Raw genomic sequence first — 26,155 nt, 5'->3', positions numbered from 1 at the left:
GGTGTTTTGATTGATGAGAAGCACAACATGACCTGGCAACCATGTCCTGGGCTGCATCAAAAGAAACGTGACCAGCAGTTGAGAGAGGTGATTCTACCCCTCTGCTCTGCTCTCATGAGATTCCAGCTGGAGCACTGCATCCAGCTCTGGGGCTCCCATCATGAGAAAGATATGGACCTGCTAGGGTGAGTCCAGATAAGTTCATGAAGATGGTCAGAGGGATGAAGCACCTTTTCTATGAGGAAAGGCTGAGAGAGTTGGGATTGTTCAGCCTGGAGAATTGAAGGCTCTGGAGAGACCTTATAGCACCTTCCAGTACTTAAAGGGGGCCTACAGAAACACCGAATATTCTCTGTTGGAAGGAACGCACAAGGAGCATCGAATCCAACTCTTAAATGAAAGGCCTGTACAGGGATTGAACTCGTGACCTTGGTGTTTATTAGCACCATGCTCTACTGGAAAGCTGGAGAGGGACTTCTTACAAAGGCATGTAGTATAAGACAAGGAGGAATGGCTTCAGATTGAAAACAGGTAGGTTTAGGTTAGATGTTAGGAGGAAATTCTTTACTGTGAGGACAGTGAGGCACTGGAACAGGTTGCCCAGAGATGATGATGCCCAACCCTGGAAGTGTTCAAGGCCAGATTGGATGGGGCTCTGAGTAACCTGATCTAGTGAAAGGTGTCCCTGCCCATGACAGGGTGGTTGGAACTAGGTGATCTTTAAGGACCCTTCCAAACCAAACCATTCTGTGGTTCTATAATTATGTTTTTATGGGTTTTTTTTGGTGAAATTAGCATGGTGATTATTGGTAGCACAAAACCAAAACCTTTGAAAGTACTATTTCCTAAATGAGACATAACTCAAAGAATATGTCCTGAGTTTAAACTCCCACCAATGTACAGACTTTTGCCTTACTGGAAAACAGATATTTTAATTCAATTTTCAAAAAACCAAGTCCACAGTAAGCTTTCTGATGTCATTTCTGAACAGTCTTGAGCCATGCTGAGAAAAATATCCAGAATTGAATTTTGTTATTAAGATGCCCGTATAAGTAAAATGATGTTTTGTGTGACAGAGAACAGAGTGCTATACTTTTAGCTTGCTTCTAAATTGACTCTTACGTTCAATGCTCCAGGGGATTGAACTGTTCTGTACTTGGCTGAAGCTAGTGAAATCCTCGCATGCTGATACAGATCTGCAAATCAAGCAACAAGGGACCATTTCAGATTAAAAAAGAAAAAAGAAATGAAAAAGGATAAAAGAGCTATGAGACCTGTTTGAAAATTGCCTAATGACAAATTCAAGTTACTAAATAAGAAATGCTTTTTGTATCTAAAAAAAAAAAAAAATCCTCAGAAGGATGAAAATCACGGTCTTTGAAAAGGTGAGGAGAATAATAATATATTCAGGAGTGTTACAGGGAAAATGTGAAGTGATTAATGCAGAATTGTCTCCTTTCCTTTGTCTCGATATCAAGGGAAAAGTATGTGACTTATCTATAATACATGTCTGCAGAAGTATTTCAGATCTCTAAACCTAGAGGTGGAGGCATGTACATTTGGTTTTCTGCAGGGAAAGTATGTCCCAATTTCACGTTTCCATTGTCATTTTTTTTGGCTTCTAAAAATCATGCAGGATTTAATGACTTTTTTTTTCCTAGTGTCTATATACAGAATAAACTAACTTGTCAGATTAAAGGGAAAAGTATTTAAAATTCTGTTGCTCTACATTAGTTACAAGCAGGTGAATTCAGTGTGGATCTATTTATAGGAGAACTAATGGATGTGCCTAACTTGACCTACTTTAGGCTACTCAACAGAAAAAACAAACACAGTGTGGTTGTACCAATGCCATGTAATTTACTTTTTTTCTTACCTTAAGAACAAAATAATGTTTTTGCTGTTGTGGCCTTCTACATACATATATATATATATTTATTGCTTATTTATTTATTTCCTGAATGCCATAGTAACTCCATGTTAGGAGTATATTGGTGTGTTTTTTGCTTGTTGCGGTTTTTTTGTTCTTTGCTGGTCCTGGAACCCCAGGTCTGTATTACCTGGATTTGTGCAGTAGAAATAACTCAAATTCTAGAAGAAAACTAGACTTCATTTTGTAAAAATCACTCCTGTTGTGAAATAATTCAAGTGAAGCACCGTCTACCAGTGCAGGGGCAATTTTCTCTGTATGTGCAGGAATTCTGTGAGTTAACAGGAGGTTCTATATAGGTGCATATGTATGTATCCATTCACACGATGAAAGAGAAAATAAATAGTATATGAAAACATCAACCAAATGTATGTTGGTTACATGGCAAATGCTACATTTGTTTTGGCTCACCATGTGGAGGTGTCTCTGTAATTGAGGTAATTCCTGCATTATACAAGGCAGATGATAACCAGGCCTGGCCTTTGGACCAAACTTTGCAGGGGAATTTGATTAGACATTCACCTGTGATTATAGCCTTGTTTCAAGAAAAACTGATTACTATTTCCATTAAAAATACTTCCCATTATTCTGACAACAAAGTAAGACTTTAAATCTGTATTTAATATGAACCTTAGTATTTGTTTTAGACTGGTAGATCTTGGTGGTCTGTATGTTAGCCTGTGAATCATTTGAGAAGAGTATAAAATTTCAGAGAGTTGAACATGGAAATATTCTGCAGATAAGCCTCGTTTAAAACAAACAAAGAACACATACTTTTGCCTGTGAAACAGGTATGTTTTGGATCGTAAGGAAAAACAGAAAGCAAAATGAAAACTGTAACTAGGGAGTTACAAATAATGAACCTGCTTTAAGGCAACAATCAATTTGAGGTAATTTGATATAGTCGTACATGCGTCTATGATAGAGTTATTTCTCTTTGTAATACAGTGGACACATCTACAATTTCTTATTGATCAGATCTTCAGAAAACTCTTTAGATGCCTTCCTTAATAGTAAAAGTGTGACAATCCATGCTTTATGCATTACAAATATGTAGCACATGAGAGGTTAGTGCATCTAATCTTTTAGTTGATTTTATCATTACATTGGGTTTTAAATACACATTTTAGTGGACTCCCCAACAGGCATCACTGTTAGCACTGGGAAGCATTGTCTGGTCCTGCCAAATCTTTTCTGGCAATTCGTGTTATCTCTGGTTGGTTTTGCTTAAAGGTCACTCTGTAAGTGAACTGTCTCACAAATTCATCATATGATGAAATGACTTCAATTTTTTTAGTTCTGCAAATACTTTGCATCTAGGAAAATGTTTAAAAAATAGGTTGTGCACTGCAGGTGTTACTACGTGCTAAGTAAAGGAAGAGAGGAAGCTCGTCAGTATCTTTGAACAAGAGGTATTTTGTGGCTCAGCATCCTAAGCTGCTGCTGAGGTGCATTTTAATATTTCTGCTTTTCAATTGTTGAATCCAAGTGTCTTATCTTTGCCTTTGCAAACATGTAGCATTATCCCCACCATATTAATAGAGAAGTGCACTTCTGAGTGATTTTTGCCACTATTGTATAGCAAGTCAGTGTAGGAATTAAGAAAAGACCCAGCGTTGTCTTCATCTTAAGTCTCTCTTCAATAAAATAAATATGTCATCAAGATATTATCAGGTTCAATTTGGCAACCATTTAACCATTTTTCAATGAACAGAAACTTAAGGCACTGATTTATCATCATTATAATATTTTCTAATGTGCTATTAATGTTACAGTGGTGCATATTATTTGTGGATTTAGAGCTGTTACAAAATGATCGACCATGAAATAGTTTTGTGCTACAGTAACACTCGACTCTTCTTTAAAATGTCCCTTAAATATGATCTGGTGGGAACAGCTACATATTTTTGCTATCCATTTGATACCTGCCATCTGTAGAGGACCTAGATGTATGGATTTGTTCCGGTAGCTATCAGTTTGCAGCACACCTCCTCCCTCTGCCTCCCACCTTGGACTGTCAGTGTCCCGAAGAAGTCACTGAAACAATCCACAGTGGGATGACCTCAGCCCGGGGAAAACAAATGTTACGGTTTTCAATCAAACAACAAATACAGTCTGTGAAATATGATTACAATATACATTGTGAAATACTTTAGACATTACGGTGGGCTTTTTCTCTGTCAGATCCCATTTTGTGCTGTTTGCCTTGTATAGTTGCTGAGTGTTTGCAATTTTTTGTTAATAATTTTTTTCTCTTTTCCCCCCCTCAATAATCTTTCTCTGCTGGTAGGCATAGACCATTGAGTTGCATTAATTAAGAAGCATGTTCAATCAATAACAAAAAACCTCTTTGAGTTCTAATGCATTTCATTCTGTTTGTTGGCAAGCTACCACTGTAAGATCATGTCCGAGATTTTCTTTACTGTGAAGAAGCAGAACCATCAGAATGTCCCAGGTTAAATTCACTAGCAGGAAAACCTTTTTTCTAACCTACTAAACTCTTAAAAGGCTCTCATGCTGAGAAGTGCTGTCTGCAGTGCCTACTGTAAAAAGAATGAACTGCAGCATAATCTAGTAAAAAGCTGTTTTAGTGGAAGCTCTGTTATATGGCCAAGCAATATTTGTGTTGTGCTCCTGCCACTAGCCTGGCTAGGGATGTGATAGAGGTATGTGCCACCAAATTGTTACAGAACATATGTGTGTCATTTCAGTAATACATCACAGGTTGTTGAGCCCCTAAAGACTACTGACTTCAGTAAACCTCTACACTGATACCTGCTACAAAGTAATTGGGTACTATAGGACTTGTTCAGACGTTATTAGCATTACAAGGCTTTTAATACATGTTTAAAGAGGAGTCATTATGAATGAAAAAATGTTAGTCAAAACTGAATGAATTGTTTTATAGATTTGTCAAAGAAAAGTTGTATCAAATTATATTCATTGGCTATCTAGTGTTCTGCTTTTTGGACAATAGGAAATCAAATTCATCTCTCTTTAAATCTATAAAAACATTTCCTGTTAAGGTGCTTCACAACAGAAATAGTGCTATCACGAAGCCAACAGGTTTAAGGCTCAGCTTGATCAGTTTAATAAATGGGAAATAAGAGATGATTGCTTTTGATAGCAGGGGATGAATTTGATATTCATCAGAGACCTGGAAAATCCCTTCCATTCTTCACTCCTCTCTGTCTGTGTGTTATCTATTCATTGATTTGACTGAGCAAGGCAAATTTCATTTTAGAGTAGTGAGGCATATAAAAACTATATGAATATTGCCATTTCCAATTGCAGGGTGACCATCTGCAGAAGGATGTGAATAACATGGGGAATATTAAGATGTAAAGAGAATATTAACTTATATATATATATATATATAAAAGATTTAATTTTTTTGTGCACATTTTTTTTTTGTCTAAGTGGATGATGTTTTCATGTAAGGTTTCTTTCTCCCTGGATTACTGATAACAGCAGCACCCCTAGTATAAGACTGATGTAGATTCCACAAAGCTCTCACCTAATTATTTGTGCATATATATGTGTTCAAGAGGGAGAAACCCTATCTTTTGTATTCAATAACTTTTGTTTTTTCCCCATGTGATCTTTGTAACTGCTCTTCAGATTTGATTGAAAATTGCCATTCTCTGGAGATTTAGCCGGTTAATCAAAAAGTGAGAACATTAGCACAAAAGCCTGATGCTTGTGTATTTGTGCTAGTCAAGACACAGGAAAATAGGTCCCTTAGGAGCTGTTTCCTATCAAGGCTGATGATACAGAGAGAGAGAGAACCTACTTTATGTTGCAAGGACCAAACAAACATTTATAAAACATGGCTGCCAGGAGACTAATAGTGAATATGTCTCTTCTTCCATCATCATTACAGGGAAGTGCAAGAGAATAAAAAGGCAAAGATGAAGGGAAGGGCATATTTTAATAGCATAAGCATAATTTTATTTATGTCTTGGATGAGGAAAAAATTATTGTCAGGAGCTTGTTGCTACTAATAATCTGTCCTTCTCTACAATAAAATCTAAAGCACCGGTTGGATGTTAGATAAGGTTCCTTTCAATTTGGTATTGAGAGGAACTTACTATGTTAAAATTTAAAAAATTAAAATACTAGAAAACAAACAAGCCAGTGTCTGCTGCTCCGTGGGAAAGTGAATGTCACTGTGATCCTCACGTGCACAGCGCTGCTCTCCAGGTCTCAGTCTACACAGCCATTACTCAGGGACCAAGCTGACTGAATAACATACTCATATATGGTGGTCATGCAAGATACAGGAATAACATTATCACAGCTATCAGTATTAGATCAGCAGAATAATATCTAAAGTTTAAATCTGTCATGTTTATGAAGGAGAAACTGGCGTTTAATTGAAAATGCCAAGAAAAACATTCCCTCTTTTCCTTTCGTTCAAGTCTGGGCATTGCAAGACTTTCAGAAAAGCGGCTTCTTGAATAGTGCCAGATCAGCAGGTAAACAGCTTTAGTAAGTCCTTTCATCACATTAAAATATGCAAACGGTATCGACATCGTATTTCCTTTGGATGAGTGTGATGAAAGCAACAATTCCTGAGAAAAATTACTTACCAAAGTTATTTGGTAAAGATGATCACTAGAGCAATAATGGCATATCATCACTTTCCCTAATTATTATGGCTCATCTCACCAGTTTCTGAAGGAGTTGGGAAAATGCACAAAAAACTGTAAAGGAGGCCCAGACAGAGCTCCCTGTCCTGCCCTTGTGCAGATACATTTCAGGGTATCTAAATCTGGTTCCAAAATCAGTTCTTTCATCTTGGAGCACATATACTGCAGACTGACAGCGCTGATTAATGGTTGGACTTGATGATCTTAGAGAACTTTTCTGACCTAAATAATTCTATAATTCTACTCAGTGCATATGATAGTTGCTGTTTACACTATCAGTGTTTTGTTAGTCAGTGGAACAGATCTTGCCATGGAGTGTTTGAGTAATTTGAAAGCAGTTACTCTGTTTCATACAACCATTGTCACTAAAATGCACCATCACTTTCTGAACAATAATGAAATAAATATTACACCACTCTGAACTGAAAAATACCCCACCCATGCCAAACACCCTTGCTTCCTTTATTTTTTTCAATTATTGGTAGAATGGAGATGTTGCTTTTGAATTTGAGAGAGGGGCTTAAGTGTTCAGAGTAGATAGATTTATACATAATCCTTACAGGCCTTCAGAGCCCATTTCTCATTGTGTCTGGCTGAAGAAGATTGTAATATGCACTTTCTTAGATCAGGCACCTAGAAACAAAGGATGCAAAAATGAAATGTATAAGAATTTGATTAGACTCCCTGGCTGCTATTGAGTTTTCTGCAGATAATGGTCAAAAGACAAGGGAATATGAAGAAGTTCTGGTTTTGGGGACTTCATTAGAAGTGTATTGAACAGCAGAGGGGAGTGGGAAAGTGCTTCTTTGAAGATGAAGTAGTGACTGGTATTAATTGTGGATTAATTTGAGAAAGGAGCTATATTTTGGTAATGAAAGTTAAAATATCCAATAAGACAGGGAAAGCATGGGGTTTGAGCTTTGGAAATGACACAAGGCAGATCTTGCTTAGGAATTACCTGAGAAGATGTAATTAAAAGAACTATTTGGGATCATTTGTACTGAATAAGGTTCTGTTGGCAGGAGTACTGCTATCATTTCTTAACTTTGAGGATTTTGTAATCCTGAGAGGTGATAGAGAGATTTTCTTCAAAAATACAGAATCAATTGGCAACTTTTCATATGTATTTCATTAACACTCTGGAGGTGAACTGTGAAATGGACCTTTTTATAAGTACTACTACTAACCATAATAGTCCATTTTGAGCAGTTAATTTTTCCAGTTTTTGAGTCGTTAATTTTATTACAGAACTTAGAATAATAATTAATTTATTTTTAGAACAGTGGAGAATTTTGACACTGAACACATCAAGATATGTAGAAGTACATTGGAAGAGGTCCTTTAAATTTTATTCTGTGCTGTAAAGATGAAATGATTTTTTAATTACTCTTACTTCAATTTTGGAGAAAAAATCATTCTGTCTTTAGTAGCTCTACTGTACCTTTTGATATAGTCAGAATCAGTGTTTTTATAGAGAGAAAGAAGCCTTATAATTTTGGGTGTTTGCTCAAATCATGTATTTTTGAGAAATACCTGCAATGTTATCCACCTGGGTTCACAGAAACTTTCTTGCTTTTCTAAATATCTTTTTCCTCATTTGCCTCATCCAGGTGGAATTTGCCTTTCAGAAGAAAAAACTACTTTCCAAATAAAGAAATAATTGCCTGATGCAAAGATTTTCCCAGCTAGTTAGTTACTTTTCTTAGTAAATCAGAATTTAAAGTCAAATCCCTCTGCAGGTGTCCAATTTTTCTCTCCATTCACTTCAGTGTAAATCAAAATCTGTACTATTTTGAGAAGAAAAGAGTCTGATTACTGTAATATTAAAGATTTTTAAAAGGGTACATCATACATCTGTTGATTATGGCAGTAATGCTTTCATTAGAATTGTGATTCCTCCTCTAAGCACCTATTTATGGGCACATGCATGTTTTTGATACAGATCTGTCTGCTGTCCAGGAAAAGCCAGACAGAGGCATGTAGGAGCTGCTGTTTCTTAATTGCTTGGATAACTGACAGGCAGTGCAGTTCCAAAACTTGCTGTGTTTATAATTCTCAATACAAAAGGCACAAAATGTAGATGTGTTGGTGCCAGATAGCATCTGTTTTACATAGCTTTTGATTTGCAGTTTCAAATTTTTTATATCCTCGTATTGAAAGGTAGATATAGGCAGGAAACAGGTAAGTTGACTGTTTCCTTTGACCTGGATGCACTCGAGGTCAGGCACAGGGATGCTTCTTCCCTTCATAGAATCATAGAATCAGCTGGGTTGGAAAGGACCTCTGAGATCATCAAGTCCAACCCTTGATCCGCTACCACCGTGGTTACTAGACCATGACACTGAGTGCCTTGGCAGAATAAACCTCTGGACCACCAGGTGGGACAGAAAGAAAGGAAACAGAATGTACAAGTGAAGAGGCTTAAGTCTGGGCAGACATTAGGAGGTGATGAGAACAAGAGCAAAGATACTGTCAGGGCTGGGAAGTGTTGGAAAGAAGGGTTTCTGCAAGGATTTAGCTCAAGTCTTGCACAACAGGCTGTGTCCCAGGAGGGCACTGAAAGTGGGTCTATCAAGAGCAAGTCTGAAGGACTGCTGCATAGGCTGAGTGGGGCAAGGGGAGTTTTGTTTACAGACTTGCTCTAAACTAGTCAAGGGAAAAGCTTGTGGGGCTGAAAGGTGATAAAGTGTAGAACCCAACTGGTACTAAATGAATGATGGTTACATTGCACATATATAGATGATTTGCTAAAATGGCACAACATGAAGCCAGTAATTTATTTTTTAGCAGAAGCATATCTATTAATAGATAGAGTGTTACTTCAGTCTCTTCTTACATGTACATACACTTCTGGTATGTTTGCTTAAAAAGACCACACATGGAAAATTGCCAGAAACATTGTATTAACAAAGGCATGTTCATCTGTCTTTTGTCATAAGTAAATTTCAAAATTGGGTTTCATCAGCAACTCTGATGAAAAGAATTCTCTTTAGATGTGCAGATAATAGCTTCAGTGCAATAAAAATAGTTCTGTAGTTTTCTACAGTCACCAGTGTCCCTAACTTCAAAACAAGAAACTCATGGCAACAGAGATCTGCAAGATGCTGTATGAAATGCTTTTCAGAACCTCCAAATGTTCTGATTTTCCTTTATGAACTTTGCATGTGACTTTGTCACATGCAAAAATGAGAATTGTCATGGAGATTTGAATATACATTAATTTTTAAACTTTAGTACATATAGAACATGTAGAATATATATGCATAAAGTACATATACAACTTTGGCTGGAATCAGTAAATATAGAAAGGTAAACACTAGCTTATGTGTATCTATGAATTATATGGATTATCGTTTATATTGTTTTTGTAAGCAACTTTTACTATATGGAAAACCCTTAATTTGGATTCTTGCAGTTCTAGGCAGGTTCAAGATGCTGGTTAACCTTTGAAATGTATACTTACCTAGTGCTTAACAGAGAGAGATGACAAGGAAGTGCATTAAAGCCTCTCAAAACACAGGATCATCAATCTTCAAGTACCTTGGCTTCACGCAGTGTGCTGCTATCCAGGGTGCACAAGGCTTATCTACAGTCCATGGAAGCTTCACACATCCAGCCTCCTGCTTTTCAGATTCTCTGTGAAAATGTCAATTGAACATTACCAACTGTCTCTGCCTGCCTTTAATATCTCTTTAATAATTTAATAAGTTGTCTGACTCTGTGTGCTAAACTCATAACCTATCACAAGTTTTTTTACTGACCTGATGGCTCCGGTTCTAGAATCTGTGTTTAAAACCTACTGTTCACACTTCATAATATTTTCTGTTTGATTACATGAGTATTTAAAAGTATAAACTTCTGATAATTAACGTAGGTATAAGAGTGGGTTTAGATCTTCTAACTGGAAGTCCTTGAATTACCCTGATCTAAATTTGAAAGTACAGCATTCACAACTTTGACATTAAAGTTGTACATTTGGTGAATAATGTATGTACTTTTTGGAAAGTGAAATTAAAAATAAAATCAATTGGTTAGAATTAGAGCCTCTTTGATGTCAGTCTTTTCTGGCATGCTATTAATAAAGGCTGTGATAAAATGTTTAAAGAGGTCTTGGTGCTTTATGGAATTAAAGAAGCTGCATTTTCTTATACTGTTTTTAAGTCTTTGTAAAAGAGCCTCAGTAAGCTGCCTTGTATGTTCAGTCAAGCCTCCAATAACCTGCCTAGGGAGAGCCTGGGAGGAGTTTCCCCAAACACTGCTGACCATCAGCTGATTTTTTGCTACCTTTTAAAAAAATGCTGACTGTGATAGCTTCTGTAGCATTGCTTTTATAACTGTAGTAAAATTATGATATAAAACTGACTATATTACAAATATCAATACAAAAATGCATTAAGTGACAAAATTTACAGCAGTTTCAGACACCAAAGGAAAGATTTTTGTAATTGTGGAAGCACAACATTTCCACTGCACATGTGGTAACCCCAATAATCTGAAAATGGTAAAATGTCATTACTAAAATCAGTTAAGCTATTAAATCTAGGTTTAAATGATTTTTTTTTTCAATATCTAGGATGAAGATCGAACAGAGGAGGACAACAGCAGAGTTGAGCCTGTTGGACATGCAGACACTGGCTTGGAAAATGCTACGAATTTTTCCCTGGAGTAAGTTACTGACAGAACATATTGTTTGAACGATGAGTATTGAAGATTGAACATAGACTAGCAAAGTACTCAAAATAGTATGAGTGATACTGCTCTTAAGAAAGTGGGGCAATCTTTTTTAGGTCATGTGTCATTTTGGTTTTAAACAATTGGGTTCATGGACCTTTTAAAACAGATTTTAAACAGTTTAAAAAAGCTGTGTTAAAGATGAGCATTGGAAACTTGACATTTATAAGTGCTGATGCTACAGTAGATTTTCTGCCTCAAAGAAGATGCTTATTTGATGGAACTTTGAAAACTTGACAGAAGGGATAGGGTCAGTGCTAGTACAAATAGATCAACAGGCAAGAATTTCAAAGGGGAAAATCTTCATTCCTGTCACTAGTTCACAGTCTACTGGGAAGATGCTTGTGGGGGGTCACACATTGTATGGTCAAAGCCTTATACATTATGAATGGATCAAAACGGATGTTTTGTTAGCTGCTCCTAATTTAGAAACTCAGTTACATTAAATGATATTTTATTTCATCAAAAGATACAAGCTTGACTTTTTGCATTTCATTGCAAAGAACTGATCCATACCTTGCTATGGAATTAATGAGCAAATATCCGTTCTGCTCTTAAATCATTTGAGTTGGTTAACTTAAATTTTAAATAAAAATAAGTCTTCTCTTCCTAATATATTTGAATTAAGTTATGAATTAGGTGCAGAAGGTTTAAATATTAGATAAAGATCATGGTGACATCTATTAGGCAGTAGGTAGTGAGTTTTACTCAGTTCCATTTACAAAATCTGTTAATCTGTTAATTGTAAATTCCAAATGCTGTTTCCTAAATAGAATTTGCAGAACTTCTGTCAAACTTAATGCTTCGTGGTGTTGCTTTTAAGTAACTTCTTGACTTCTCCTCATATGCTACTTCTTTTATTTCCTGTTTTGATCTCATACTTGTTTGCATGTTTGTTTGAAGCAGTTGACCCGAACTTCTGAGAAAGTCAGGAATCCAAATTGAAACTCTCTTTGGAAGTGATAATTTCCTTGTGTTTTCTGTTTTACAGAATTTAACATTTGAATTTGAGATGTATTTTTTTGAAAGAAAAAGTATAAGAAAAATGAGTGGAAAGACCTTAAATGAGCATTTTGAAAAGATGGAAAATGACTGTTCAAGCAGTAGAACAAGTTAAATCATGTGGAATGGATGTGAAAACTGAGGGTTTTGGTTTTGGGTTTGGTTGGTTTGTTTTTTTTAATTTAAGCTGTGTTTCCACTTAGGCAATTCCAGGAATCACACAAATTTTCACTTGATGTTTTCCTCAACCCTTAATTTTCTGACTAAGCTAATGGCAAGTCAGAAAAAAGCTGATCATAGCGAACCACAGGCCTACCAATGGCAAAAGATGTCTTTTAGAGTTCCCTCTGGAGGTTGAAGATGTTGCTTGATTCCTGTGAGCTGCTTTGCACCTGTCAATGAAAACAGCCTTAATGTACAGTGAGAAGGACATGAAGTTAGCCTATAGAGAAACTGTGACAGGGAACATTACCAAATGCTGTATTGCTGTCAGTCTTAAAACACTGGTCCATGTCTGAAGACTAACAGGTTTTTGACTGAAGTCTCTCAGCTCTCCTGTTGTTGCATTACTTCCTTGAGCTAACAGTGACAGACCTTCCATTTGCATTGTATAAAAAGCAAGTAAAAATTCAGACATCAGTTAAAGCATACAGCAAATGTAAAGGCTACCTTAAAAATATATTTTAAAAAATTAATATGGAAGAAATGTAAACCAAACTGTAACACAGTATTTTTGTTGAATTCCCAACCGTATGTGGTCTGGTTATTCTCAGACTCCAGATTAAGTGCTGTAAGCTTTCCTGATGGGCCCCCATATGATCAAGAGCTTATTGAAGGAAGTAGAAAATCTTTTACTGCCATCACAGGGCATTGGTCTTGCTCTTTGCTCCATTTTGAGATTAAATTTGATTTGTATGCTTATGAGGAACAAACTGTGTGTGCGTATATATAAATAAATAAATATATATATATGTATATATAGCCAGGAAATATGGAAAAAATATGTAACACTAGAGAGAGACATAAGCCACAAATTTAGATTGTGGCTTCCGTTCAGGTCTCTCACTTCCAGTTTTTCTGAGAGGTTCAGCCTTCATATATTATTTTCTCATTTGTGTATTTATAGCTCTTTATGGTTCATGAGCTATATTCCACCTTTCCAGATGTGGGCATGTTTCAAACACATTAATAGATTTGGTCTCAATCTATTTCTACAATTTCTTTCTGAACCTGTATTTTCCTCTTCCACTTTTTCCCCTCACTACAGCAAAAAAGTATAATTTGAAACTAGATGCATGGTTGCTTCAGGGGACATCTGGTTGGTTTTGAATGTTATAGTTAAATCTTACTTTGGAAGCTTTGCCCAGTAAGGAAACACAGCAGTCTTCTAATAAAGAAAAGGAATTACAATAAAACAAATTAATGTGTTGCAAAACTGCAATAATTTAGCCAATTAGAAATTTAATAATTCTCATTTGATTATTTCTTAGTTATGTGAAAGCTAATGTTAAGATTTAGCATCGGCTTTAAGATAAAAAAGTAAAATGTGCTAGTGCTATGATCAGCTTTTAGGCTTCTGAGGAAAAATTGTGTGTGGCATTTGGGGTATTTCTGCTCAATGGTCCCAACAGTCAAATTTAAATTTAACTTTAGAATAAGAAAGAAATGAAGAAATCTGCATGCAATGATGATGATGAGACCTATTTTAATGTAGCAAACTAAGTTTACAAAAAAATTCTTTGGCTTGTGTTGGTTCTATTAATTGAACTATTTTTGATGATTGATCTCCTTTCATGCCATCAGATTAATCTTCAGGTATGTAGCATTCAACAGTGCTTTCATCGCCATGACTTGATTTCTGCAATGGTTTTGTTTTTCTGTGTATGTTTGTGTGGGGTTTTTCGGTTCCTTCACGGTACATGTTCACATTCCCTCATTCATCATTGTCTCACAGTGATATGGTAAAGCTCGTAGAAGTCTCCAATGACGGCGGGCCTTTGGGAATCCATGTAGTGCCTTTCAGTGCCCGAGGCGGAAGGTAACGTATCGTGTAGGATTTTAATTGAGTTGTAACTTGCTGTGTTTTATCTTGGTTGTGTTAATTTTTGTATTGTGTGCCTTTGCCTTCAGTAGAGTATTGTCTGTTTTTCAAAAGGCAGTCTCATTGATTAAGGCAGGAAGAAATGCAAGTTTACTGACTCTGTGCTTATAATGGACTCTATAATTCAAAGGCCCTGCTTAAAAAGAGTTAGAACTGTGTTGTTTTAATGGAGATTCTATTGTAATCTCAGGGGAAGTTTAAGGATAAAGACATTTCCTTTTGGACTCTTAAAAATTATGAACTTCTGCCTTAATTCAAGTGGATATTTATGCGTTTCCTTGCTGTTTCGAGCCACAAGTTTCCAAATAACAGCAGGAGTCTAAACCAGAGGCATCCTACGCCCGTGCTTGATAAGAGTGGGAGAGGAAACAATCACCGTGCTTTTGAAATTTCGTGTGTCCCATCTGTTGGGGTTAAAATGAAGTAGCAAAACCAGTTGAAACATTCTGGTTTTGGGAAAGGCGAAGCTGTTTTATTGTATGATAGGCTGAAACTCCTGAAGTTGGATTGTTTACAAAGAAAAAAAGAGTAAAGAAAGTTCTTTACATTAAAAAATATGATGTGGTGGATGCTATTAATACAATATATAATCTCTAATGCTTCCTTTACTAAAGTAGAGTTTTAGCATTTAGGGTTATTAACAATCTCAGAAAAATAACTAAACGTTTGTAGTAATTAGTGGTGGATGTTTTTTATTATCTTGAAAAATTATAATTCTTCAACAATATATGCAAATTTTATTTTTGTTGCGTATTCTAAGTATACACTGTTTTTTACTTCTTTAAGGAAAAGGGGAACAAATACACATGTTAAAAGTAATCTTTCATTAGACATGAAGGAGTGTTATGTTCTCACATCTGTCATCCCAACAGCAATTTTAGTTTTATAATTAAGAGCAAACCTGACTTGCTATACAAGTATGTTTCTCAAATAATAATATCCTACTTTAAAAAAGGCTTTAGTATTTTAGATATTTTTCCTTCTATACCAAATACCTTCATAGGATTTTAAACACAGTACAAGAGCTTTATTTGCAGTTTTTACTTTAAACCCAATGCTTTCATAGTCTGACATGTATTACAAGAAAATGTAATTTTATTTTTACTTTAAGGCTACTTTCTCTGGGGACTACAAGTATTAAGAGCAAACTTCCATGAAGTGATAAATTCTTCTCTTCATAATCTGAAATTCAGTAAATTCAGTGTGGGGATGGAAAGGGCATAAGTGAACAGTACTTCAAACATACTCAGAAGTAAATCCCATAGAGTTAGAAATGGTTGAAATGTTCACACAGTTATCTGGGATTTAGACAGTGTCAAGGCCAAGGAAAGGACCGGTTTAAGAACATTGACTGCCTTCTAAGTACTTATTTAATAAAACTGATGTTAAAATATGTATTTTGACACTTTGAATAAGAATTTTAACTCAAGTAGAATTCAATTCCAGGCTGTTCGTGTGGTTGTCAAGTCTGAAACTTGTTTATACATAATGAGAGCATGTTAAATGAAAAAGCCGTAAACACAGAAATAAAATATCTCACTTCTTTTTAAAGGATGCTAACGATGCCATGCGTAATTATATGATAAAGTTTTATTACAGGGAATTCAATCTGAAATATAGATGGTTAGAATCAGGACATACTGGAGAACTAAATTCTGTTACAAGGAAAATCATTTTTTTAATAAAACGCATCCCCTTTTTCTTCATAATACTAGAACTCACTTCACAGAAAAATGGGTGTACATGCAATTGCCACGTGAATTTTTTTGACCCTCCACAGAATAATCTGGTGGAGAGAGGAGACATTTTGTTCCATTTCTCAAAAGTGTAGAAAAGCAAAGTTGGGAAGGATTTCCAATATTTCCAAAACATTTCTCCTGTGCTCTCTTTATTCCAGTGAAAGAAAAGTAGAGTTCATGGCTTGGGATTGATTTTAAGCACTTGGGTTGTGCTGCTGCTTTGCTGTCTGCATGCCCACACCTCTGCATGCTTTCAGTGAGGACAGAGGCATTTTCTCCAGCTGCTTGCAGTGTGGGCAGGCAAAAGAACACACCCAGCTTCAGGTTTGAAGCCGTTGGTGGGGGTTTTGGTTTCTTTTTTTCTCCCCCTCCTGGTTCCCCACTTCTTTTGAGCAGATAAGACACACTTGGTTCTCCTTTTGATAGATTCAGAGGGAGAGCATATGCATGGCAGGGATATGCTGCCTACATGTTTCTCACTCTGGCACATGGCTGCTCTTTGTTCCTCCTCTGGCTGCAAAGCATAAGGCTCCCTGCTACAATCAACTAACTTACTGGAGCAGGGGATCTGCTCATTAGGAACCTAAATATACAAAACCAAACACAGGACTCAGTAAAGACTTTGAGGGATGTCCAGAAAGAAAAGATCTAATATGTCATTGAGATTAGTCCATTATCCCAATATTGTTTTTTATTTACTTGCTGTTGAATTCCAGTTATGCTGTGTTTTCAGTTATTTTTCTTGCAGTTCCTTTCTTTTGCTTTTAAAAATGTTACTCAGTAGGCAATGGTTATTAAATCAATAACTTTAAAAAGAGAAAAAGTATAAAAACATAATATGCAATTCACCTTTTTTTCCCTCTGTGCAATAAGCAGGGGCCTTCTCTCACCAAAAAATCCTCCCCCACCCAGGAAACACTTCAAAGCTCTCAAAATTATGTGCCATAACTATGTCCTTTATTTATATTGAGAAAATATTTTACTTTTTCATGTTTTTTGAGGGTTTAGAGTAAGAATCTCTTCAGCATTGGCTTTTGATCTTGAACAAAATCTGTAAGGGTCTCTGCCTCATCTTTATAGATGCTACCAATTATTTCTGTTCCCAGTAAAAGTGAGACTTTTTTAAAAATAAAAAAAAATAGCTCTGTATTTCTCTGGGAAAAGTACTATTGATTTGTAAAGACATGATAAAACTTTCTTCTATGGATATGTTTCCTTATTATCCTTCCGTTTTGCCTCTAGAAGTTTATCAGTCCATTATTGCCCATTTTGATTATATGTTTTTGTTTAACGGAGTTTGTTCACCTTATCAAAAGGGAGAAGGGGTATACATGTTCATCACTTTATGGTTGTGCATTTTTCAGGATTAAAGTTTTGTTTGCAAACCTACTTGAACATTTTTGTAATGGCATAGATGAAGTGCTAAGCAGAATAAGAGGCGTGAAAATGAAAGCAGAAGGAAGGACAGAATAGGAGAGAAACGAGAAAGTGTTTAGATAAGAGTAGAACAAAGAGGAAATGAATGATAGGACAGCATAAAAGAAAAGAAAATTCTAAATCTGTGCAAAATTGCCTTTAGCACCAATCCTTCCTTCTTATTAGGTGCTCAGAGATGAGAGCAAACACTCAGTCCCTTAAGAATAGCATCTGAGCAATCCTGGCTGATGGGGAATGATATGCTGATGTTTAAATAGGGATGCATCAAGTTCTCTGCAAGCTCAACAGTAATTATAGCATAATTTACCATTATATGGCCTCTTCTACTTTTAAGTCTTTGAAATCTTCTCAAGCTCTATACCCTAGCTGCTCTTCTGAAATCCTGCCATGTCTGTCTCTGGAAGGAGATTCAACTGATGCAAGGCATATATGGGATAACATCAGAAATGTCTGTGAATAATGATATGGAAGTTGTAATCCCATAGTCCCAAGACTAGTCTGAAGGCTACTTAGTAAAACAGAACAGAAAAGGATTTGGATATTCATCTGAAAACCTCACAATGAACATCCATTAATAAGTATCAGGCATGTTACTTTGATACAGAGAGGTATGTACAGCTCTGCCAGCTGTTCTTGCTATTGACGTATGCCACAAAATCCATGACACACTGTACGTCTAAAACTTGGCAGCTAAAAATATTTAATCTGTCTTTTTGTTTTATATCCTAAATGTCTTTAAAATGTTAGGAAGTCTCAGAAGAATGGAAAAAAAGAGGCTGATTTTTTTCAGTTTAAATGATGAATTTAACAGATTTTATTTAAAAAAAGAGATAAATCTCAAATGCAGGTAGACATTGAAACATGCACAGATTCTTGCTAGAAGATGTTTCATACTTTTTCTATTCTGTAGGTTGGGTTTTTCTGTTTGTTTTCTTTTAGTTAAATTGTCCTTCATTTTCTGGAGTTTATTAATCACTTAATGTATCACTGTAAAAATTTTAATCTTTTACTCAAGACACAATGAAAATGAAAGTGATATCTAATGGCCCTTGTCTATGCAGAGAGTCCATAATACTGCTTTCAAGGTGCCTCTCTAACGATCATATTCTGTTTGATGAACTAGGAGGTATCTGCTGCCTGCCTCTCCATTTATTCCTCTGCATTTCCAGCCTTTTAAGTCTCAAAGGTAGCCATGGTTTTCAAAAACATATGTATGAGGAAAAAAATTCTCTGTGGTGTGAATGTACCATTCCTTCACTCTTGTGTCTGAATTCAAGATATCTCTGATGTCAGCCTTTAAAAAGTTTTATAAGCTTAATTTGAAGTATTACTCAAACTAAAAGGCTGAGGAGTAGTTATTGAAGATTGGAAATTGGTTGTGAACTTCAGGTATGAAATCTGATAAAGTTATTTTAGTGCCTCCACAGTAGCTCTGTGACGTCAATATTGGACAAAGGAGTTTATGTCCAATTTAACCTTGAGTAACCATGATAATTTAACCTGAACAAACAAACTGATTTGCCTACTCTGACCTGTGAATCTAGGAAATTTATACTGTGTTTATGTTCTTGTAGAAATTCTCAGAGATCTTTCATTCCATGAAGCTGCTACACATCAGCTTTTCAATCAATCCTTATTTTTGTCACTTAATCTAGTTTTTGTCTTTTCATGTTAGAGATTTTATGTAAACATCTAAATTGGTTATTTTCTGTTCTGTCTGATTACATTACAGTTGGCTTGCAGGTAATAGGTAAATAACTTCACTGAGTACGTACAATGGGCTGTGATGGTCAAATCATATTCTAGATGCTAAATGTCAGTTTTTATTTTTACTTACACTGTCAGTTTTTATTAAGACAAATTATCATCATTTCCATACATCTGGATGGCATGTGGGGAGTTCACATTTCAAGAACTACCCTGACTAACTCAGGCAATTTAGATGTCAATAAAACATTCACTGCTTATTTCTAGTTTTATCATTGGTTGTAATTTATACTGAGAAGTGAAATGTTAACACATGTAGCTGAGTTTATTTTAGTAGTATAATTAGAGTAATGAACCTTGTGAAAATACAGTGGTGCAAATACTAATATAATCTCAGCTGCTTACATTCCCAATTAGGTATTTAAAACAAATACAAAGACTGAACTCTTTGCTTTGGCACTGTTTCCCTTCTGTCCCTGTGTCAGCTAATGTTAGTCTAAAACAGCACAGGTACCAAATTTCCACTTATAATTATTGTTTCAACGGGATTGTAGACTTGCAGAGTGTTTTTCAAAGGTTTACATGATATTTAATCTCATTCTTGAAAATGTTAGAGTTTAAAATATTTATAATGGAAGAATTTTTGTTAGAAACCATGTTGACTTACTTTAACTGGGCAAGATTAAGCAAATTCAAATACATCCATACATTTGTATGCTACATGGTTGTGCTTAAAAAAAATATACACTGACTTTTGTACTTTATACTAGATGAGTTTACAGGCTTTCAAAATTTATGTCTTCCTAATGTAGGAAACATAATATTGAAGCTGAAATAGAGATACATCTCCACTTGTCAGGATTAATGATGGTGTTATATAGCAGGGAAAATAATCCAATTAGTCTTTAGATTATTGCATATTTGCAATATCAGGTCTACTCTGTTTATCTCTAGTTAGTGCAACAACAAACACGAATTCCCTTAATGCCTTTTTTAGAGTCATATTCTTACATCTAACCATAATATGCTGAAAAAATGCTGTAGGAAATTGGTAGGCTTTTGTTACTAAAATATTAAGGAACATTCATTTTCTGCAAGTTCTAGTAGAGTTTCCTCTGCTATGCAGAATCTCATTCTGGAAATTGTTTCTGGAACTGTGTCTAAAGGGATCTTTTGCCCCATATCTTTATATAAAAATTAAATAAATTAAAAGGCACTGTGAGGATCCTGGTTTTAGGTTTGACTCAGGCTGTTCATCCAGCCTTGAATCTGTTCTCAGTGACTTTAGCTTTATATGCCTTGGTTAACCTAGCTCTAACATTTGTTAAAAAGCAAAATCCTCATGAGGACCATATGCTGAGTCCAAGATGAGCAGTCTTGCATTAGCAGAACTTGTAGCCTTTGTCTAATGAGATTATTTACAATTTTGACTGGTAGTTTACTTATCTGTTACATTATTTTACTGTTGATTAGGATTAGTAACATTTTTACTAGATTTGAGAGCTTAGGTGAAGCACATTTAAGAAATTACAAACCATGTGTAAACGTGCATCTTACAATAATAATTTAATATAACTTTGGAATGTGAAACAGTATAAAGCAACATTTCAAGAAAAATGCTGTGCCAAAACTATTGATAGAGCAATTACTTTGTAATCACAAGTACGTGGAGACATTGGGATGAAAAAACTGTATTATTTTGTATAGTGTACTATATTTGTATTAACTTAGATTGTTGTACTTTGTGTAGATATTGTTTTGACATTTTGATATTTTTTATATTTAACCATATAAACCAAACACCTGTTGTCATTACTATGTATGCTCTTGTGCAAGCATTGCATGCACATCCAAATTCTAAATTGTCTTTGAGCATTACAGATGAGTACAACTGCATCAAAAAGCTGTTGGACATCAAGTGAAAGAAAAGAAGGCATAATTCTTTCATCTCCTCCTCAAATATTTGAGTGGTTTTCTCTTTAGTGTAGCATTCCCAATTTTATATTTGCTTGCCTTTCTCCTCCCCATTTAGAGGTATCCTCTTCAGTATCTTCCCTTTGTGGCTCAAAGACAATCACTTCAGAGAAATTCATCAAGTCACAAGTGAAAAAGTCATGAACTTGTTTTCTAACCCACCGGTGTTCTATGTATCAAAAATATAATTCTGATAAAAATAATGTAGTGAAATCATACAAGTATTTTTCATTTTTGTCATTAATATTCATAACTGTTACTTCAGTTCTTTCTGCAACTATCAAACAATCTATAATTTCTTTATAATTATGGATCAGTCTTAAAAATCCAAGACTGTTTTCAAAGCTTATTTTAGTGAACAGAATGAAAAAAGGGATTTAATAAATATTTAAAAATTTGTTTTGCTTTACTCCCTGTGACATCATACCTTCATAATTATCAGAAAATTTTAGTACAATAAATGGAGCACAACACTGTCATTAAGTTAGTGTGCCGCTGTTGTGGACTTCTAGAATTTTTTGTCATGCAAAATATTAGAGTATTGTGGGAAAGGCAAAGAGAAAACCACTTAAAATATCTAGATAATACAAGGGGTTTTGCTGCTTTGGTGATCAGGAAAAAATGCAAGCAAGGAAGAATTGGTTTTGCTTTAGAAAATTTAGGAAAAATTAGTTTGCTTTTCATTAAATCATTTTCCTTTTTTGTGAGAGATGCTGGGTTGTTGGAAGGAATCTACAAATGGTAGAACTTTCCAAACACAAAGAATATCAACTTGTGATGGGGAGGGATAGGACTAGGTTCAAACTAGTACTGATTGTGTTTTTCCAGATTTTTTTTTTTTATTTTCAGAAATGCATGTATTTTAGAGAAATCATTCTTTATCTTTATGGAATTCTCCTGTTCTTGTGCTCAGCAGTGTTACTGCAAAGAGACAGATAGCTAATTGCAGCAGCTGACCTGAACTCAAGTCCAGTCACAGTTAGTATCACTTACTGTACTCAAACAGCCCATTGGGAACCAAATGAGAGTGGAACAAGTTTTGCCTCTGATGGGACCCCAGATGGGTCAAAGGTGCAATTCATTAGGTTTTTGCAAAACACTTCCTATCAGTTGAAAATGGAATAGCATCACTTAAATGTTAATGTCTGACTCGAGCTTCATTTGAGGATTTGTTTTGTCAGAATGCTTTGTGTTGTTTTTCTCCTCACAGTCTGTTTACATGTTTAGATCCTTTCAACATCATATCTTAGTGTCTCTAGGTGGTTCCAAAGTGGAAATACTACTAGGATCGTTTCTCTTACTCTTCATCTGCCTTGTAGGAGAAAACGTATGACTGTTCTGTAAAATAAATGTCTCATTTGCATATGTTGGTGATAAATTGGTAAATGAAGAATTTAAAGTGGAAGAAATAAGTTAATTTTGCTTTTCTGACCTGTTTGATTAAGTGCTCAAGTGCATATGTAACTTTTGAGCACATGAGGAGTCCTTTTAAACATTGTTGACTGCTCGTTTACTTTGAGGTATGTGTGAACTGAAGTTCTGTGATCACTGAAAGTTTTTTTGCTAAAAGACGTATGTGATCTTGCAATTCCTGCTACGTGACCAAGTGTTTTCCACGCCATGCCTTGAAATGACTTCTGAAAAAGTAATGTTGTTGACTTGGATCATGTGAATTTGGCCCATTGATACATCTTGTGGGATTTCAATGCAGAGCTGATCTTTAAAAAAGTATCAAGTGCAGTGTTGATGCAAGAATAATCCTGAAGATTGAGTCCTTCAAACCTAGAGTTCAGGTATAGAAACATCACTGACTTTTCATGCTATCCTGACAGTACCTGTGAAATCCATTCTTCAGGATCCATTTCATAATTTCAGGTTGAATATTTTTTACCTTTTCTGTGTAAGAATGTCCTTAAGATGATACCACGGGTAAGCACTAGACTGAGGTGACTAACTCATTGCACAGAAGCTTTCAAATGGAAATTATCTTCAGTTAAATAATTTTTTTAAGATGCTGAATTAAAAAATTACATTTAAGTTTTTAATTTTCTCTTTGCTGTTTATTAAAAAAAGTCAGGATTTAAAAATAAGAGCATTTGGTTTGCATGACAGTCCTGAATTCTCTATCCATTCCTTCATTATAGGCTGCATATTATGTGAGATGACCCCACGTTTCACTTGCACAGAAGGAGTAGTGATGGCTGTGGTATTCTCTGCTAATTCAGAAATTCATATTTTAAGTTGAACCTGTTTAACTTCAGTTAACTAGCAGAAAAAATGCCATCTCTCAGATGTGTGGTGGTTCTTGGAGCTTTTACTGCTCAGAAATCTTGGCCTTATGCAAGAACGGACGCGCTGTCATCACACTGCCTGTTCGTTCTTACATTTGACATGCTTGATTCACCTGGGCTTTTTGTTTTATGGAAAAGGGATAATAATTCAGGTAATGCTTATAAGTTATTTGAAACTATGGTATCCTACTTCAAGGTAAAGATGGTTTAAAATGTAGTTTCTGTAATGGTTATGATAAAATATTTAATCAGTAGGATATTCTATGTTGCAAATTATTCCAACAGTGATCATTTGTAATCTTAATGTTCCAGAACCCTGGGACTGCTGGTGAAGCGATTGGAGAAGGGTGGAAAAGCTGAACAAGAAAACCTTTTTCGTGAGAATGATTGTATTGTCAGGATTAATGATGGAGACCTTCGGAATAGGAGATTTGAACAGTAAGTGTTCTTACTACACGTGACATTGAATTATTTGATCTTTAACACTGCACCTTGCAGTAATTTGAGGAAAGTAAGAGAAAAATCTTTAAGTTTGCCTTTCTAATAAAGAAAAGAGTCACTAAGGGACATTAGTGACTTATATTTAGTCAGTCTGAAAAAATTAAGGATAATTATTGTTGTTAGAGTATACGCAATTCTCATTTGATTGGTTTTTGTACATCATAGATTTTTTTCTTACATTGTTAAACAGTTTATCCTGAAATTCCCATATGAATTTTGCTCTTATACTTGCAATGCACTTTGTTCAATATAAGCAGACAGCACAGAGGCTGTATTTTTAACATTTTAAAAACATGTGTGGTTTTGTGTGTGTGAGAACTGTAGGTGCAATGTGCAGAAACTTCTTGGAGAAGTCTGAGAGATAAATATTTGCTCCATTGTTGTCTGGTCTTGGTAGAATCCTGAAATGGTGAATCAGAAAGATGAAAGACTTTTAAGAATGAAATTAGATTGTAGTTCATACACAGATAATTGAAAGAAAAAAAAAGAGGTATGCACAAAATGAGTAATTTCAAAGATAATATTGTTCTAAAATCCATAACATGTTGAGGACCAAAGGAATATCATTTGTTCTGATCGTTTTGTACTTAGTGTATATTTGAAATGTGTTTTAATTTCTTTGACTCTAACCTGAATTGGAACATAACCCTGTCCCATATGGTTGAAAGCAGCTTGTCTCTGATTGTTCTATGGTTATGAATCACAATTTGTAAAGTCTGTGAAGAGACTTGTTGACTTTGTAGACTTTGGATCATGACCTAGAGCCCAATGGCTGTCTGTACAGGATTTGAGTATTTTTTCTCTACAGGATTGAGCATTTTTTTTCCCTATTTCTTAATATTGTATTCTGAAAGACTACTGACTTACAAAAATTAAAGTGTAAACTAGACTAGTTGCAAGACTGCATATAATCACCAAATTATGGAATACATAATTTTTTATAAAGTATAATTTTCATTCTAATAATTCTGTTGTCACTGTGATTACTGTTATCACAATTATTGCAATTAGCAAAATTCAAAACAAAAGGGCACTGCGGTCCTGCTATAGAACTGTCTGCATTTCAAGAGTGTGGTTGAAATTTTCGCTATTCTGAGTTCAGTATTTGCTACGTTAGTTGTTAAGCATGTTTAACCATTGTGTTGCCCTAAAGCAATAAACCTTAGTGAAAAGCGGACCAAATAGACTAGTGAGCAGATTCAAGCTTTATGGTTTATGCTTGAGTGCAACGTGTCTGTCAGCTCGTGTTGCTTAATTAACATTAGTAATTATGCTTATAATGCCTTGTAGCCTGCCAGTCCTAATTTGCTAATTTTCTGTTCATTTTGAAACCTAGAGCACAGCATATGTTTCGCCAAGCCATGCGTACGCCGTTCATTTGGTTCCACGTGGTCCCTGCGGCAAATAAAGAGCAGTACGAACAGTTGTCCCAAAGCGAGAAGAACATGTACTACTCCAGCCGGTTCAGCCCCGATTCCCAGTATGCTGATGGGAAAAGTATTAACAATTCTGGACTTCACACATTACAAAGAATATCTCGGGCGGGTAACCAGTCCGATCAGACAGACTCCTACTCGCAGCTACCTCATAGTGTGAATTCATCAGGGAAACCACCCTCTGGCCTGGTACCATCACCTCAGAAAGTTCTCACCTCCACTGCAAACAGTGGGTATAACACCAAAAAAATAGGGAAGAGGCTCAGTATACAGCTAAGAAAAGGTAAGGCACTAGTGCACTCCTCACATAGCATGAGGTATGTGTGTGTAGTGCATGCATGTGTACCCAGTGCCGTTGTGTTGGGCAGGATGGCTGACAGGAGCACGGGGGATGCAATCGGTTGATTTTGGAAGCCAAGGCACTGAGTTGTCCTTGATAGCAGGCCCAGGAGTCCTGCCCTGCATTGTGTGTGTGAAGTGTGTTTGCAAAAGGCCATTTTGAGGAGTGCTTTAACATTGTTTTCTGTCTCTCAGCTAATAAGGAAATGCAGCAAGTGCCTCAAATTCTGTTGGCCAAGACCCAGGGAGTGGTGAATTATTTAACATAAAAAACTAAGCTAAAATGGCCCATATTCTGTACTTTGCAGTTATAAT

The 26,155-nt window shown here is 35.6% G+C and overlaps 1 protein-coding gene across 13 annotated transcripts in view; it reads left to right on the top strand.

Annotated features, from left to right (window-relative positions):
* Positions 1-26,155, top strand: part of PARD3 (par-3 family cell polarity regulator) — a 432,225-nt gene that overhangs the window by 200,850 nt on the left and 205,220 nt on the right. For all 13 annotated transcript variants that reach the window (XM_029961730.1, XM_029961733.1, XM_029961729.1 and 10 more), the window contains 4 exons: positions 11,156-11,247; positions 14,270-14,353; positions 23,877-24,002; positions 25,402-25,784. In XM_029961730.1, coding sequence (XP_029817590.1) covers positions 11,156-11,247; positions 14,270-14,353; positions 23,877-24,002; positions 25,402-25,784 — 685 coding nt within the window. The remainder of the gene's footprint in view (positions 1-11,155; positions 11,248-14,269; positions 14,354-23,876; positions 24,003-25,401; positions 25,785-26,155) is intronic.

This window comes from Manacus vitellinus, unplaced genomic scaffold, assembly GCF_001715985.3.
Source record: "Manacus vitellinus isolate BGI_N305 unplaced genomic scaffold, ASM171598v3 scaffold_3_pilon, whole genome shotgun sequence".
NCBI lineage: Eukaryota > Metazoa > Chordata > Aves > Passeriformes > Pipridae > Manacus > Manacus vitellinus.
The sequence above is the reverse complement of the archived record's forward strand: the minus strand, read 5'-3'. Positions and strand labels throughout refer to the sequence as shown.